The 14989-nt window shown below is 34.8% G+C and overlaps 2 protein-coding genes and 2 non-coding genes across 4 annotated transcripts; 1 reads left to right on the forward strand and 3 right to left on the reverse strand.

Moving 5' to 3' along the window:
- Nucleotides 1–3484: 3484 nt before the first annotated feature.
- Nucleotides 3485–4750, forward strand: LOC110107763 (uncharacterized mitochondrial protein AtMg00810-like). The gene has a single exon (XM_020838136.1). It carries the CDS (start codon nt 3485–3487, stop codon nt 4748–4750), a length of 1266 nt encoding a protein of 421 aa, XP_020693795.1.
- A 3427-nt stretch (nt 4751–8177) lies between these two features.
- LOC110107762 (60S ribosomal protein L28-2) lies at nt 8178–12109 on the reverse strand. The gene is made up of 3 exons (XM_028697897.1): nt 11917–12109; nt 11675–11838; nt 8178–8535 (listed from the first exon to the last, which is right to left on the reverse strand). Exons 1-3 carry the CDS (start codon nt 12062–12064, stop codon nt 8395–8397), a joined length of 453 nt encoding a protein of 150 aa, XP_028553730.1. The 5' UTR covers nt 12065–12109; the 3' UTR covers nt 8178–8394.
- On the reverse strand, nt 8856–8948 carry LOC114580420. Its single transcript, XR_003701813.1, has one exon. It is a non-coding gene; the product is annotated as a small nucleolar RNA R24 (small nucleolar RNA).
- LOC114580421 lies at nt 9180–9272 on the reverse strand. Its single transcript, XR_003701814.1, has one exon. It is a non-coding gene; the product is annotated as a small nucleolar RNA R24 (small nucleolar RNA).
- Nucleotides 12110–14989: the final 2880 nt, after the last annotated feature.

The following is a 14989-nucleotide window of genomic DNA, read 5'->3' on the forward strand; positions in this document are numbered from 1 at the left end:
CTGGATTTCTGAATTTGGATTAGATTTTGAGTTCGGATGATCAATATTGGAGTATCCAAATCATTCACAATCATGTGATGATTGTTAATGAATGGATATGGTCAAAGCTAGATCAAAGGTAGGATCAAAGTCTAGGTTGAAATTTGGATTCTCAAGTGGATTGGATCAAAGTTTGAATATGTTTGAAACTTGAATTAATTGGGGTTTGAGTTGAATGAAGTTTGAGATTTAGATTGATCAAAGGTAGGAATTAAATTGAAGTTGGAGTTGATCAAAGGTAGGAATTGACTCGAGGTCAAAGTTGATCAAGGGTGGGAATTGATTTGAGTCTAGATTGGTTCCAAAATCTAGAGGGGTTTTAGGATCTAGGATCTAAGGGAACCCTAGGCTCTAGAGTAGGCCCTAAGGTCTGGCTCTAGGAAACGATCTTAAGGCTTAGAGTAGATCCTAGGATCTAGAATTAATATGGAGTTTGGAAGGGCCTTAGTGACCTCATACAAAAATGAGGTCAACAGCTGTATATATATACTCATACTTGTATTAACAATTGTATCTCATTCAATAAAATATTATCTTTTCCTTCTCTTTCATCTTGGTTCTGTCTACCGGCTTCTATGTTTAAGAAGCTCCTTTCTCATGGTATCAGAGCTAGGAATGGGGGATCAAGCCTCAGCCAACGCAATCCCTCCCTCCTCCTCCACGATTCAAGCGGATATCTCAGTTGATTCTCTTCCTATCCCTCAAGCTCTAAAGTTTCTTGTCTCCAACATCAAGAACTTAGCCCCTCATAATCTCACGGTAGAAAACTACCCAATATGGCGCACGCAAATCCATCAATAATTTGCAGCAAATGGATATTCCGGTCATCTTACTGGCGCAACTCCAGCACCAGCCGATCAGTCCACCGTCGCCTACTCCAGATGGCATCACATCGATAGCAATCTTCTTGCGGCTCTATTTTCCACCATCTTGCAAGCGATTCTTCCCTACATTATCACCTCCACAACCACCGCAGAGGCATGGGCCATTCTTGAACGGCGTCTGCAACCAACAAGTCGTTCACGAGTTATGCAACTCAAGAACGAACTCTACAGGATAACCTTGAAAGATCAGACGCTCGAGCAATATCTAACGCGTATCAAATTGATCGTTGACAACATCTCCTCCTCCGGCTCGAAAATTGAACCGGAAGACATCATGCTGCACATTCTGAATGGCCTGCCACCCACATTCAACTCGTTCAAATATACGATAAGAAACTCCCTCCTTCCTATTGACTTGGATACTTTTTACTCGATGCTCTGCAATGAAGAAATTCATCTTCAGCAAGAACAGCAGCTCGATGTACAACAAACCTCCTCTCCAACGGCCCTATACGCGCCGTCGAACAATCAAGCTCGCGGGAAGATATCCCGTCGTTTCTTCAAGAACAAGAATCCGATCATTTCTTCTTCACCCGCTACACCAGCTAATAATGCCAACACCTCTACCCGGCCGACCTGTCAAATATGTGGCAAACTCGGTCACGTAGCTCTCAATTTTTGGCATCGCTCCAATTACAAATACGCTCCCACGGACACTCGTCAACCCCGTGCTCTTCTTGCCAACCCACCGTCTGCAACTACTCAAGACTGGGTCTTAGATTCAGGTGTTTCCACGCACCTTACACCGGATGCGAATAATCTTTTCTACCCCACGACTTACTCTGGCTCGGACTCGGTCTCCACAGCAAATGGCTCCACCATGCCGATCCATAACACCAGGCAAGGCCTTCTACCGCTCCCTGACACCTCTCGTAAGCTCTTCCTACGAAATCTTTTTCATTTACCAGCATTAACGCACAACCTCCTCTCGGTATCAAAACTAACTAAAGACAATTCTATTTCAATTTCTTTCGATGCTAACGGATTTGTTATTAAGGATATCCAGGACAACCGCCTGCTTCTTCATGGTCGTCTGCATAACAGTCTCTACCAAATTCATCCCTCACCGGCTACCCAACACACTGCTCTCGCAGCGTCCACTCCGACAGCTCGCCTGTGGCATGCCCGTCTTGGTCATCCAAGCTCTCATGTGATTACCACTCTAGCAAAACAGTTCCCCGAAATACTGATTGTACCTAATTCTTTTTCATGTGTTTCTTGTAACTTGGCCAAGAGCCATAAACAGGTTTTCAAAATGAGTTTATGACTTCTCATCCTTTTGAATTAATCCACACTGACGTCTGGGGTCCTGCTCCTCTGCCCTCGGTTGATGGATACCATTACTATATCATATTCATTGATGATCACACACGATATTCATGGCTGTATTTAATGCATACTAAACAAGAAGCTCTAACTAAATTTAAATCTTTTTGTGTCTTAATCAAAAATAAATTCAATCAGACACCAAAGATCCTCCGAACGGACGGAGGCGGGGAGTTCACTGGTAACCTGTTCAAACACTACCTTCATGAGAACGGCATCCTACAGCAGCTATCATGTCCTCATACGCCAGAACAAAATGGAGTTGCAGAACGCAAGCATCGCCATCTCTAGGAGCTAACCCGAGCATTACTCCACGCCTCCAGCATCCCGCACAAATTCTGGGCTGATGCTCTCTCCACGGGACACTATTTGGTAAACCATCTACCCTCCACAGCCATACATAATCAGATTCCCTCACAGGTTCTACACAGAAAGCCGCCAACATACAACCACCTTCGGATGTCTCTGCTTCCCGTGGCTTAAACCATACTCGCCGAACAAACTTTCTCCAAGATCCACGAAATGTGTCTTCTTGGGCTACTCTCCATTACACAAAGGTTACAGATGCTACAACACCTTCAGCAATCGGACGTACATTTCTCGCCACGTTGTGTTTCACGAACAAACTTTCCCCTTCAAAACTCCTACCTCTATTGTCCCAACGTTTAAACAAGCTTCAACAACTGCTGCCTCACCTCTCCTACTCCCACCGACCACATTCATACCCACTCCCACGGCCCAGCACAACAACAATTCCGAAATCTCTACAGCCAACCCGCACCAAGACTCCAACCAACCTGTTTCCCCAGCTCAAATCTCCGCTACTCGCATACTTAATCTGGCTTCCCAAGACCGCAGTCACCCGCCTACGCTCAAACCAACTCATCAGATGCAAACGAGGCTAAAATCCGGTATCATCAAACCCAAGAAAATTTTCAATCTCCTTACCCAACTCATACCCAGCCATATATACCCCTACCACATTCAATCAGGCGTCAAAATATGATCACTGGAGAAAAGCCATGACAGATGAGATATCAGCTCTCTACAACCAGCACACTTGGTCGCTCGTTCCCCTACCATAGAGCAAGCCAGTATTAGGCTGCAAATGGACTTTCAAAACGAAACTATTACCGAACGGCCAGATTGATCGATTCAAAGCCAGACTAGTAGCTCTTGGTTACAATCAGCAATTCGGTATAAATTACACCTAAACTTTCAGTCCGGTCGCCAAAATGCCAACGATACGAATGCTGTTAACCATAGCTCTCAACCGAAAATGGTCTATCCATCAACTCGACGTTTCAAACGCCTTTCTCCACAGCGACCTTCCTGAAGACGTCTACATGCGTCAACCACCCGGCTTCGTCGACCCGAACAAACCTGACGCCGTTTGCAAGCTCCACAAATCCTTATACGGCCTCAAACAAGCACCTCGACAATGGTTCAACAAGCTCACTACGTTCCTTCAAAATCAAGGATTCGGGTTTAGTCGTTCCGACCCTTCACTCCTTATCTTTCATAAAAATCATACCCAAATTTACTTTCTCATATATGTCGATGACTTTCTTGTAATAGGAAACGACAATTCCGCGATCAAACATCTTCTCGGACAGCTTCAATCTCAGTTCGCACTCAAACAACTGGGGCAGATCTCGCTCTTCTTGGGAATCCAAGTACTTCAATCCTCAAACGGCTATTTCCTTACTCAACAACATTACGCTTCAAAAATACTCCACGACGCAGGATACGATGAATGCAAACCGGCACCAACGCCGGTTGCACCTACCCCCAAGCCAGCGCAGTCGACTAGCTCTCTGTTTCCTGATCCAACATTATACCGCAAGTTGGCTGGCTCCCTCCAATATCTATCAATAACAAGACTGGACATTGCATTTGCCACCAACATGGTTTGTCAACAAATGCAAGCCCCGACCGAACAGGATTTCAAGGCTCTCAAACGACTACTACGCTACATCACAGGCACCATTACTTACGGTCTTCCTATCACCAACGGATCACTTGAGCTGCGGACATACACGGACGCGGATTGGGCTGCCGATGCGTCCGACCGGAAGTCAATCTCTGGCTACTGCACTTTCTTAGGCTCAAATCTCATCTCCTGGACCGTCAAGAAACAAGCCACCATTGCCAAGTCTTCAACAGAGGCCGAATATCGCTCCCTCTCAGCAGCTATTTCTGACGTGATATGGTTACGTCGACTCGTCGAGGAGCTTCAAATACCGCAACAAACACCCACCACCATTCATTGCGATAACACCTCCGCCATCGCAATCGCAAAGAATCTAGTATTTCACGCCCGCACGAAACATATAGAGATTGACTACCATTTCATACGCCAACACATCAGCTCCAACACCATTCGACTCCTCCACATCTCCTCAAATGATCAGATCGCCGACATCTTCACCAAACCACTCTCCATCTCTCGGTTCAATGCTCTACGAGACAAATTAAACATTCGACCTTCGAATGCTTAATTTGCGGGAGGGTATTAGCATATATCACATATTTACGGCTGTGTATTTATCGCTCTACCTAAAGCTGTATATATATACTCATACTTGTATTAACAATTGTATCTCATTCAATAAAATATTATCTTTTCCTTCTCTTTCGTCTTGGTTCTATCTACTGGCTTCTCTGTTCAAGAAGCTCCTTTCTCAGTAACTAGTTGCTTTATAATATGTTTAAATTAAAGAAATAAAAAAAAAAATCTCCTACACTTCAATCTCGAATTTTGTTTATCAAAATTCAATATGATATGACCCGTCATATCTTTAGATTATAGAATTGGGTTGTTACACCGCCAAGGCACAAAATTATTGATACCACCTTCCCCACCTCCATTGAAGTAAGTATCTATCATGAATCTCTCTATGGTAGTTTTGCAAGAAGGCTTGCCCTAAGTACATCTGCAACGGGTGAAGGTGTTAGGGATTTTACCATAAATCAATATTATTGTAATATATTTTCTATTGAATTAGATATTTAAAGGTGAGTTTAGCATGTATGAATATTATCATTTAATATATTATTTTATCATTATATTTATTCATAATTATTTATATAACCATAATTCAATATATAATTATATAAAAGAGGATTAAATTATGGATAAAAATCTAAACAAGTTCATAATTATTAATTATAGTTAGAATCTATAATTAAATATTATTAATATGATCCATCAACATTAAGAATTGAATAGTCTTATCTGGATTATTCGATATGAATATATTAAGGATAGTGGTACTTTATATAATATTATTATATAGAATTGGACTAGATTAATTTTGAATTCTCTCGTAAATTCTATTTTAATTAGAGAGAATTTTGAAATTAATCATCAAGATGATCATATATAAATAATCTTAATCCTGAGTTACTAATAAACTTCTATTTGTGTCATTTGTTTTTTTTTAACTTACTCGAAAATAGTTTAAAAGATATAAATTCAATCTTTGTATCTTAGAAACACAATTAAACAAATTACTGATAATATTAATATATAGATATGAAATCCATTCCTTTACATTTTGAAAGTTAGAAAATTAGTTCATTTGAATAATTAATCCAAAAATACTGCCGTTGCTAGGTCCCAAGTCCTGGATGAGAAAGTGGAGGGTTACGTTAGGTAGTCAATAGCCAACGTAAAACATGTCGAATAATCATGACATGGATCCGTTAAAAATTTATTAAATATTAGAAAAGATCTTTCTTTATTAGATTTAAATGAGAATTTGACTTTTAACCGAAAGCAATGGCGAAAAAGGATTCATGTAGCCGACCCCACGTAGTGGGACAAAGGCTTGATGTTATTGTTGTTGAATAATTAATTCAGCACATGAACAATTGAGCGCTCAAATTTTATGATAAAGTCACAAAATTTATTGTTCATTAGAGAATTAATTAGAATCATGGATCAAGATGTAATTAGTGAGGTAACAGAATTATCTAGCACTAATTATAGATTTTTTTATGGATGATTATTTTGTATGTAATGATTAAATCAATGGACAATCCAATCCTTTAAATTTAATAAATTATATTATAATTCAAGAGTGCAATTTAATTTTATAGTGGAATAATATTGAAATAAATAATTTTAATTTCTTTATTTTAAGAGTTAAATTAATGGTTATAATTATTGGAGCTTGAATTATAGATCCATATATTCCTTCTTCATCACATTAGTGCTATTATATATTAATTGAATACTATTGTTAAAAATGTAGCATAATATAAATATAAAATTATGATTACATTAGTAACACTTTTATGTTATTAGAATACCTTTTATTTATATTATATAAAATTCCATGAGAAGATGTGTCATAATAAATATCTTTTAATATTAAAAGGTAAAGATGTTGATGTGTCATTAAAGATAAAAATGATGATATATCATGAAAAATATCATTTTAATATAGATAAAATGATATTTCATGAATTACAAAAAAGTGCTTATGAAAAAAAGGATTCAAATTGAAAAGATGTGAACTTCTCTTATAAAAGAATAAATTAAATTATACATGAGAGACAAAAGATAGATGAAAAAAATTAGTCTCTTAATATTTTCTTTTTAAAGCACGAAATTGTGTTGAGAACACAAATTGCATTTAAATAAAAAAGAGTTCATCAATAATTGATTAAAGTTACTCACTCACTAAATTATATTTTGTGAAGTGATTAGAAAAAAAAGAATTACAATCTCAATCAATGTTTCGAAGAGAAGATTTATAATCTTAATCAATATTTCGATAAGTTTTCTTTATTTCATATTTAAAAAATAATTATTTTTCAAGAAAATTAAAATTGACAATCTCAATTTAATTTTCTAAATCCTAATTTTTATTTCCGATTTTATAGATGAATATAAAGAACCAACAGATGGCTCTTTGGCGAGAGCTTTCATAGTCAATTTCACAAATGCTTTCAAACTATTACACGCATAGCAACAAGGAAATTGTTTTGAGAAGTCATTTGAAGGGTGATTGGCTCGGATGAATGTTTTACCCATTGCTAATTCTTCGCAGTTGTTGTAGAAACCACATAGGTTGTGCTGGAACTTATGAAACCTCATCGGTTTTGCAAATTCCTCGTTCAAAATCTCCTTCATTTCCAAATAAATTAGCCTCAAGTCCTGATAGTTCATTCTAGTACTGGGAAAACAACTGAAGCAACTCCTTAGCTGCGGAGCATCTTTCCAATTAAATCAACTTAAAATTTTATTTTCCAGCCTCAGCCATTTTCCACCCATCTTAAAAGATTCTGTTTTGAATTTCAATCTAATATCACTTTTCTCTTCTATTCATTGAGGAACGTAAGTATCATGATCTGAGGCAACTGAAGGTGATTTTATTAGGATATGCTACTCCCTGATCCTCTAAAAAGAGGCAAAGAATCGCCAATGCAACTTATCTGCCTCCATCCTCAGCAAAATAAGCAGCACGAAACAGAGGGTGGACAGTAGTGACATCCAAAAGTAAAAAATCATACATTCAAGTACTAAATTGCATAAAACAGCGCAGGCAACAGGGATGCTTACTAAATAGTCTATGAATAGATGGATGATAAACATCCATTAATGCTTCTATAATGCATGAGATGAGATCACCAACTTCACCCACCGTTATTTGTCCGGGTGATGAAGAGCTGGCTGGGTAAAGCTCAAGTCCCTGCTTCGAATCCCTTGGCAAACAGTGAAAACCTTAAATGTTGACCCGTGTAAATTGGTGTGAGTTGCTTACTAGGTCGACCGGAATTTTCACTAGCCTAAATACAGTGCTTCCTCATAAAAAAAATCACCAACTTCACATATCAACTATAATAACGATTGCTCATCACATCAACACGAAGCAGAAAAAAAAAAATGAATCACAAGAGTTATGAGCAAAAAGAACATAAGTAAAAAATAAAATATGAATAGCAGTCTCATGAAAAAAAAAAACAATTTGATAGATCTATAAAGCATTCATGCATCATTCTCAACGAGGGAACATATAACATACCTTCAATAAAAATTGAAGGTGCAACTGATTCCATTACCAGACAATCGACAATATAGGACACAATATAGGAAATGATAGGCCTCAGATCTAACAGCAGAAAATTATCAAGTTTAGATAGCCTTAGGCAGAGGCTGTCTCTGCCGATTCCTCTTCTTTGGGCCCGATTTGGCAACTTTGAGACTCCGATGAACAGCACTTAGCCTAGCAAGAGCTGCCTTTGTCAAATCAGGTCTGTAATAGTTATCTGATACCTGGAAAAAGAACAAGATAATAAACTATTAAAACTTTAAAAGAAAGGTGCAGAATGCAGGAATACAAGCAAAATAGCTGAAGAAATAAAAGGAATCAAATAAAAAAAATGAAAAAAGAATTTCACGGTACATAGTTCCATACTCTTTCTATTTTTCAATGCCAAGACTCGTCAAAACTGGTTTGCAACAAGGAAAGAGACGCACCTTAATAAAGTCAAAAAGTACTCAGCAGCAAAATATGTAACTCAAAGCTTCAAACTAGTAGCTAATACTTGTCAAAAAACAAGACTCGTCAAATAAACATGAATAAATTAGATAACAAAGCTCAGAAGCCAAGCGTAACAATGATATTTCATTGAAGATCTGATTCAAAGAGCAGGCCTTCTTACGTGTTAACAGCTCATCACAGCAATGATATTTTAGAAGTAGAACGAGAGTTTTACACAACCGAAGTTGCATGTGATCATATAATCTCTTTCATAGACCTTTTTATGTTTCTTTACCGAACTTCATTAAGAAAAACCACTACAAGAAAGAATCTCAACTTACCAGAGGCAATTATACCTGGAAACAAAAAAAAAAGTTCCTCAATACGTAAAAAGTAGCGAATATAAATAAACATGATAAGTTAAAAGTCAGATAACAAAGCTCAGAAGCCAAGCGTAACAATGATATTTCATTGAAGAGCTGATCCGAAGAAAAGGTCTTCTTACATGTTAACAGCTCATCATAGCAAATGTTATATGGGAAATAAAAGGGATATATGCAAAACCGTTATTATTTGATCATGTAAAGATTTTAAGATTTTATAGTTAAAGCAAGAAAAAAATTCATAAGGCAAACTGATAGACAAGAATAAGAGCTAAAGATAAGGAAAAACAAGTAGATTAATAACTCCTAAAAACAAAATAAAAGCATTTGAATAAGAAAAATACAATCTTGGAAAAAAGAATAACGCCAAAAATGGGTGTGGCAAGAGCAAAAAGACTGAATCCAAAGGTGGATGTCGCGAGAGCAAAAATGACTGCAAGCGCCAAAAAAAACTATTACCCGAGACTAGGTACAAGTACCAACAAATGTAACCCACTTATGATGTAAATGAAGAATCAACAAGATCATGGATGGAAAACCCAATATCTTAGGCAACTTGATGTATATTTTATTTTTTCCTTTGCCTTTCTTGTAGAGGAAATAATCCTTGGATACTCAGAATGAATCCAAGAATCAAAAAAATAAAGACTTAAATAATCCTCCAATTCAACGTTCAAACCACTGAAAAATGTTTACATGACTAGGGGAAGAGAGCTTAAGAGATTTAACTCAAATCAAACACCAACCTTTATCAATAGAAATCTCACCAAGCTCATCATAGGATGTTTGCTAAGTGGTGTGATTGGAATAATAATGAGAGGAACAGGAGTGCCCACTCATGTCAATCCCCATAATAGGCACTAGGGGAAAGCATTGTCAATACACTAATCAAAGGGAGGTGAGCAAAATCCTCATAAAGTTAATCAGAGTTCACCTGAACCGCAGAATCATGTGGCAAGGCTTCTAATAAGAGTTAATAGGAAGCATAGAACAAACATCCTTCGTCACAAGGATAGTAAAAGGCAATTGATTGGGGCATCAAAAATTTATATATGTATGAAGTTTTTCCTCCAAATGGTTTAAGTTGACTCCTAATAACCCTAAACTAAATAATTTCCTACTTAGATTGTCGAAGATATACCAATAAATCATCTTAATCAGTAACAATGACCATAACCCAACTATTTATATCTGAATTTATTAATCCTCGATAGCCGCATATTCTGGTTAGGTGTAGCATGCCTACTCCATTGCAACATTGTATCGTTGCAATATTATATTGTTTTACTACTTGAATGTTAATATGATTAACGAAAAAGTATTCAATATTGATTTACAATATTTTTCCATATGTGATGCTTAAAGATTCCATTTAAAGAAATTTACAACTCTTAGCTTATTCCATTCTGCAGCTAATAAACCTTAATCAATAAATTTTTAAGAGCTGTTTAATGTTCAAGCATAACTTAAAGCATGATTTTGAGCCAACTCAAAATAAAGTTGATCATTTCAACTTAAGTTGAATCAATATGATAAATTTTGACAGGCTAAACTCAAGTATGTTAATTTAGAATTATGCACAGCTCAGTAGAACTCACTCAATGAGACCTCACATTCAGCCCACATTCAGCCCACTTGACCCAACCATCTCACAATTACCAATCTTTAATTTTAATTTTTAATACAACTCTCTAGACTCCTCACATATTCAATATGCTTCAGTGACATCTCTACATCACCTAGCTAAAAACTTAATAAGCAAACAATTGCAATAAGTTGTGTCAAAACCTGTATGCCTAAACAAAACCAACAAATAAGCTTGGAGACTCGGAAAAACAAAAACAAAATGTCATCCTCAACAATAAAGTAAAAGAAATAAACTTCAACGGAAATGAAATATCAGCAATATGTTTGATAAACAACTCGAAAAGGACTATGCTATAAAAAGTACCCTAGCACTGAAGGTTGGTTTTGAAAAAAACAAAATTAGAAAGGGTGATAAAAATGGAAATGGTAAAAAGACCAATAAAATTGACAAGATAAGCAAGCCTTATGCCAGAACAAAAAAAAAATAGACAAGATAAGAAAGCCTTATGCCAGAACAAAAAAAGATCACAAAAGGGCTTCAAATCTCGCATATGATCAAAGATCCAATACCAAAATAGATGAAAATTGTCTCAAATATAACATAAAATTGTATTCACACCTTAATATTATCTTAAATGACTCAGAATACTAAAATTAATAGATAAAAGAAATAGCAGACTACTAACAAACTAATAATTTGCTGAAAAACAGCTAATAACGCTAACAAACTATAAACAAACTGCCAACAAACTACTAATAAACTCAATAACATTGACTAGAATAATCATCATAAAATCATGAAATCTAGATGATATAAAATACCTTCAATATTCATAAAAAAAAAAAAATTCAAAATTTACATCACATAGCCTATGGAATATAATTATATCACTTAAACTATAGAAATTTTCAAAGGAAATTAAAACAAAGCTCATATCACTTGTACTTTCAAAGGGTTCACCTGATTAGTAACAGCCTTTGCCATCTTATTGAATTCCTTCTTCAGTAAGGATCTGTGGGAAACACTAGCCGGCTTGTTCTGCTGCTTCTTCTTTGAAGTCGCAAGAACAACACTGAGATCCTTTCCTCCTGGTTGAATGGAGATTGTTTTTTTGTTTGCCAAACCTATTATTTGCAAAGAGGGAAGAATAATCTCCTAAACAAGTTAGGTGATAGGAAGCTAAAAATAGTGGGATTACTTGCCAGAGTACTTGAATGAATGGATATTATAAAGGTTGTTCTTCTCCTTGCTAAACTGTACCTTAGCATTACCATTTCCAAACTGCTTCACAAGAAAGGCATTGTTATTTCTAACAATTTCCCAAATAAGGGGTTCAGAAACAGTAGCCATTGTAGCTGCAAGGCTGGGAAAAACAAAAGACAAAATATTTAATTATAGGCTACAAACATAATAAAATAGCTACATATAAAATGAAAAAAAAGAGTTAAATGAGCATACAAAATAATGCTTCCATATAAGTTCAGACATCATGACGAAGGAAAAGCTTTCAGAGAATGAACCCAAATAAAAAAAAAAAAAAAATCTCACATAAGAGAACCTCAAATAAGGGCACACTATCAATTCAGAACAAGTATCAAAAGTTGATTCGGACCTAAACGTGCTGAAACAATCGAAGGTCGAAAAAAAACATCCGTACCCAATTCCATAGCATATAATAAAGCTCAGATGATTTTTTTCGCAGATCAAAATGTGTTTTAGATGAAGCATCTACCAATTTGCTGGAAGAACAATTCTTGAAGCTATTCTATAAAGTGAAAAGCCGTCATCTTAAAACAAGAAGGGAAATTAACTATCAAGCAAGAGAAAATTAGCTATCTGCTCACCGGAAAAAAAGATGAGACGAAGCGGTCTCCTTTCTTTAGTTCTCAGAGGTCGGTGTCCAGAGTTTCATTTTATAGCAACTCAAAACCCTAATCACTGTCTAAATGACTCAATTGCCCTAATATAATAATAGTATAATATATATACTATATATGGGTAAGTGCCAAAATAAAACTCAACAATATCTTAAAATTTTTCAAGTTGCACAGCAAAAATTTGTATTTCTAAAACAAATTAAAATATATATATATTGACCTAAAAAGAAAGGAACTAGACAAAAATAGGTAAATCTAATAAATAATTCTAAACTTAAAATGCGTTAAAATATCACCTATTTTATAAAAACATAAAAGTTAAATGAGTTAAAATCAATTTGATCATTTAAGTCAATTGTCAAAAGTCATCAAGACAAGTGGATAAGAGACTTAGATTTCATTTGAAACATCTTTTTTATTGTTTTTTTAAAATGGTTTTTAATACAAAAATTTCTAATTTAAAAAGTTTTTGTACTAGAATGTTATTTTAAAAAGTAACAAAAAATTGTCTTATATGAAGCCTTAGATTGATGGAGAAGACAAAAGCTATTCATTATCATCTAGCTTTTCACCTTTGAAAACCTAAAATCATTTGTATAAGCTTTTAATCTCATGGTATATTTGTTTCAAATCAAAATTTTGAGTGTTGCATATCTAATCTAAGCACTATGATTGTATTTTAATGATAACAAATATTATTATATATGATATTGCTTTCTACTGTATTTGAATATTGTGTTTTGTTCTGTGTGTACTAATATTTCAGAAACTCAATCAACTGTTTACTTGCAATTCTAATCAGCTCAAGACTAAGTATATTAGGCAAAATATTCGAAACCAGCATGTTGTAAATTTCATTTATTGGAATGAGCAACTTATCAAAAATAATTTATAAACGTGCGGATGAGCTAAATAGTTCGGCGCGTTCAAAGAATGCACCGAAAAGAATGGCGCATTCTTTGAATGCGCGCGCCAATCAAATAAACACATTTTTCAATTTTTCATTGGTGAGGTGAGAAGGATTTCCCGCATTCTATAGAATGCACTGAAGCAGGTAGCGCATTCAGTAGAATGCGCTAAAATCAACCGCGCATTCAGGGGGTATGAGTTGGTGCACATCAATTTCTTTCGCCTGCGAATTCTTGTCTGTGGCAGGGAGAAGATCCTAAATTTGCTCTGAAATAATTGCGGTTGGTTGGAGGCGAGTGTTGGATGGTGGGAAATAATGCAGAGTTGAAGGTGGTTTGGCCAATTTAAAAAAAATGGTGGTTTGGCTTATAAAAGAGGAGAGTGGCGTTTTGAATTTCCTCACAGTTCCTCAAGCAAAGTGTTCCGCAAGCTTCAGATACGAATTTAAAGTACTTATATATATATATATATATATATATTTAGTTTCATTAAATTTTTTATGTTAAATATTTTAGTGTTTATTTTTTAGTTGTTAGGTTATATTTGTTGAAGCAAAATTGTATTTTGATGATGTTCAATTAAGTGTATTACATTTTGATGTATATGTTACAATTTATATTTCAATTTATCCTATTTTGTTGATATTAAGTTATATTGTTTGAATTTTGTTTAACTTAATTTCCTGATTTAGTTCAAATTATTTTGTGCAAGTGGAATTAAAGAAGATGAACTGAACTAATATAATCATGAGCATATGTTAGTTTTTTTTTAATTTGTTTTAAGAAATGGTAAATATCTGAAGTCTTTTAATTTTTGATTAAAATTATAAAAATGCATTTGTATAAAATTTATTTTAAGAAATGCTCGTATATGTTAACACCCAGAATATTGACGAAGTCAAGGCGGATTAAAGCCTTCAAACATTGCTTCAAATGTTTTTAAACGGTCTGAAATGTTTTAAATTTTTTTTAATAGTTTCAAAAGAATGCAAAAAAGCAAAGGTTTAATTATAGGCCAAATTCATTGTTTCAAAAACTTTATAGCGATGAGGATAGAAATCGAAAGTGAAACTAAAAATAAAAACTTTGTTTTAATCTGAAGATTATTAGTTTAAAAAACTTTCCAAATGAAAACTGTAATTTTTTTTTTAGCAAGATTATTTTTAAAGTTTTGAAGGAATTCAAGATTCAATGTACTGTAGCAAAGTTCTTGAAGTGGAAAAAATAAAAAAACTTAGCTAACATATGTTTCATTTTAGAAAAAAAACTTAGCATAGCTAGCCCTTTAAAAAACAGTCAAATTGTAAATATATCTTGAATGCCAAAGTCTCGTAGCAGTAATTAATATAAACTTTGCTACCTTGCATTTTTCAAGAAATAATATATTCTGTTTTATGCAAAGTTTTGTAGCAAACAATTAACATCAAAGTTATGTAATAATATTATATATATAATATATTATATATATATATTATATATATATATATTAT

This window comes from Dendrobium catenatum, unplaced genomic scaffold (assembly GCF_001605985.2).
Source record: "Dendrobium catenatum unplaced genomic scaffold, ASM160598v2 fragScaff_scaffold_1021, whole genome shotgun sequence".
Classification (NCBI taxonomy): Eukaryota; Viridiplantae; Streptophyta; class Magnoliopsida; order Asparagales; family Orchidaceae; genus Dendrobium; species Dendrobium catenatum.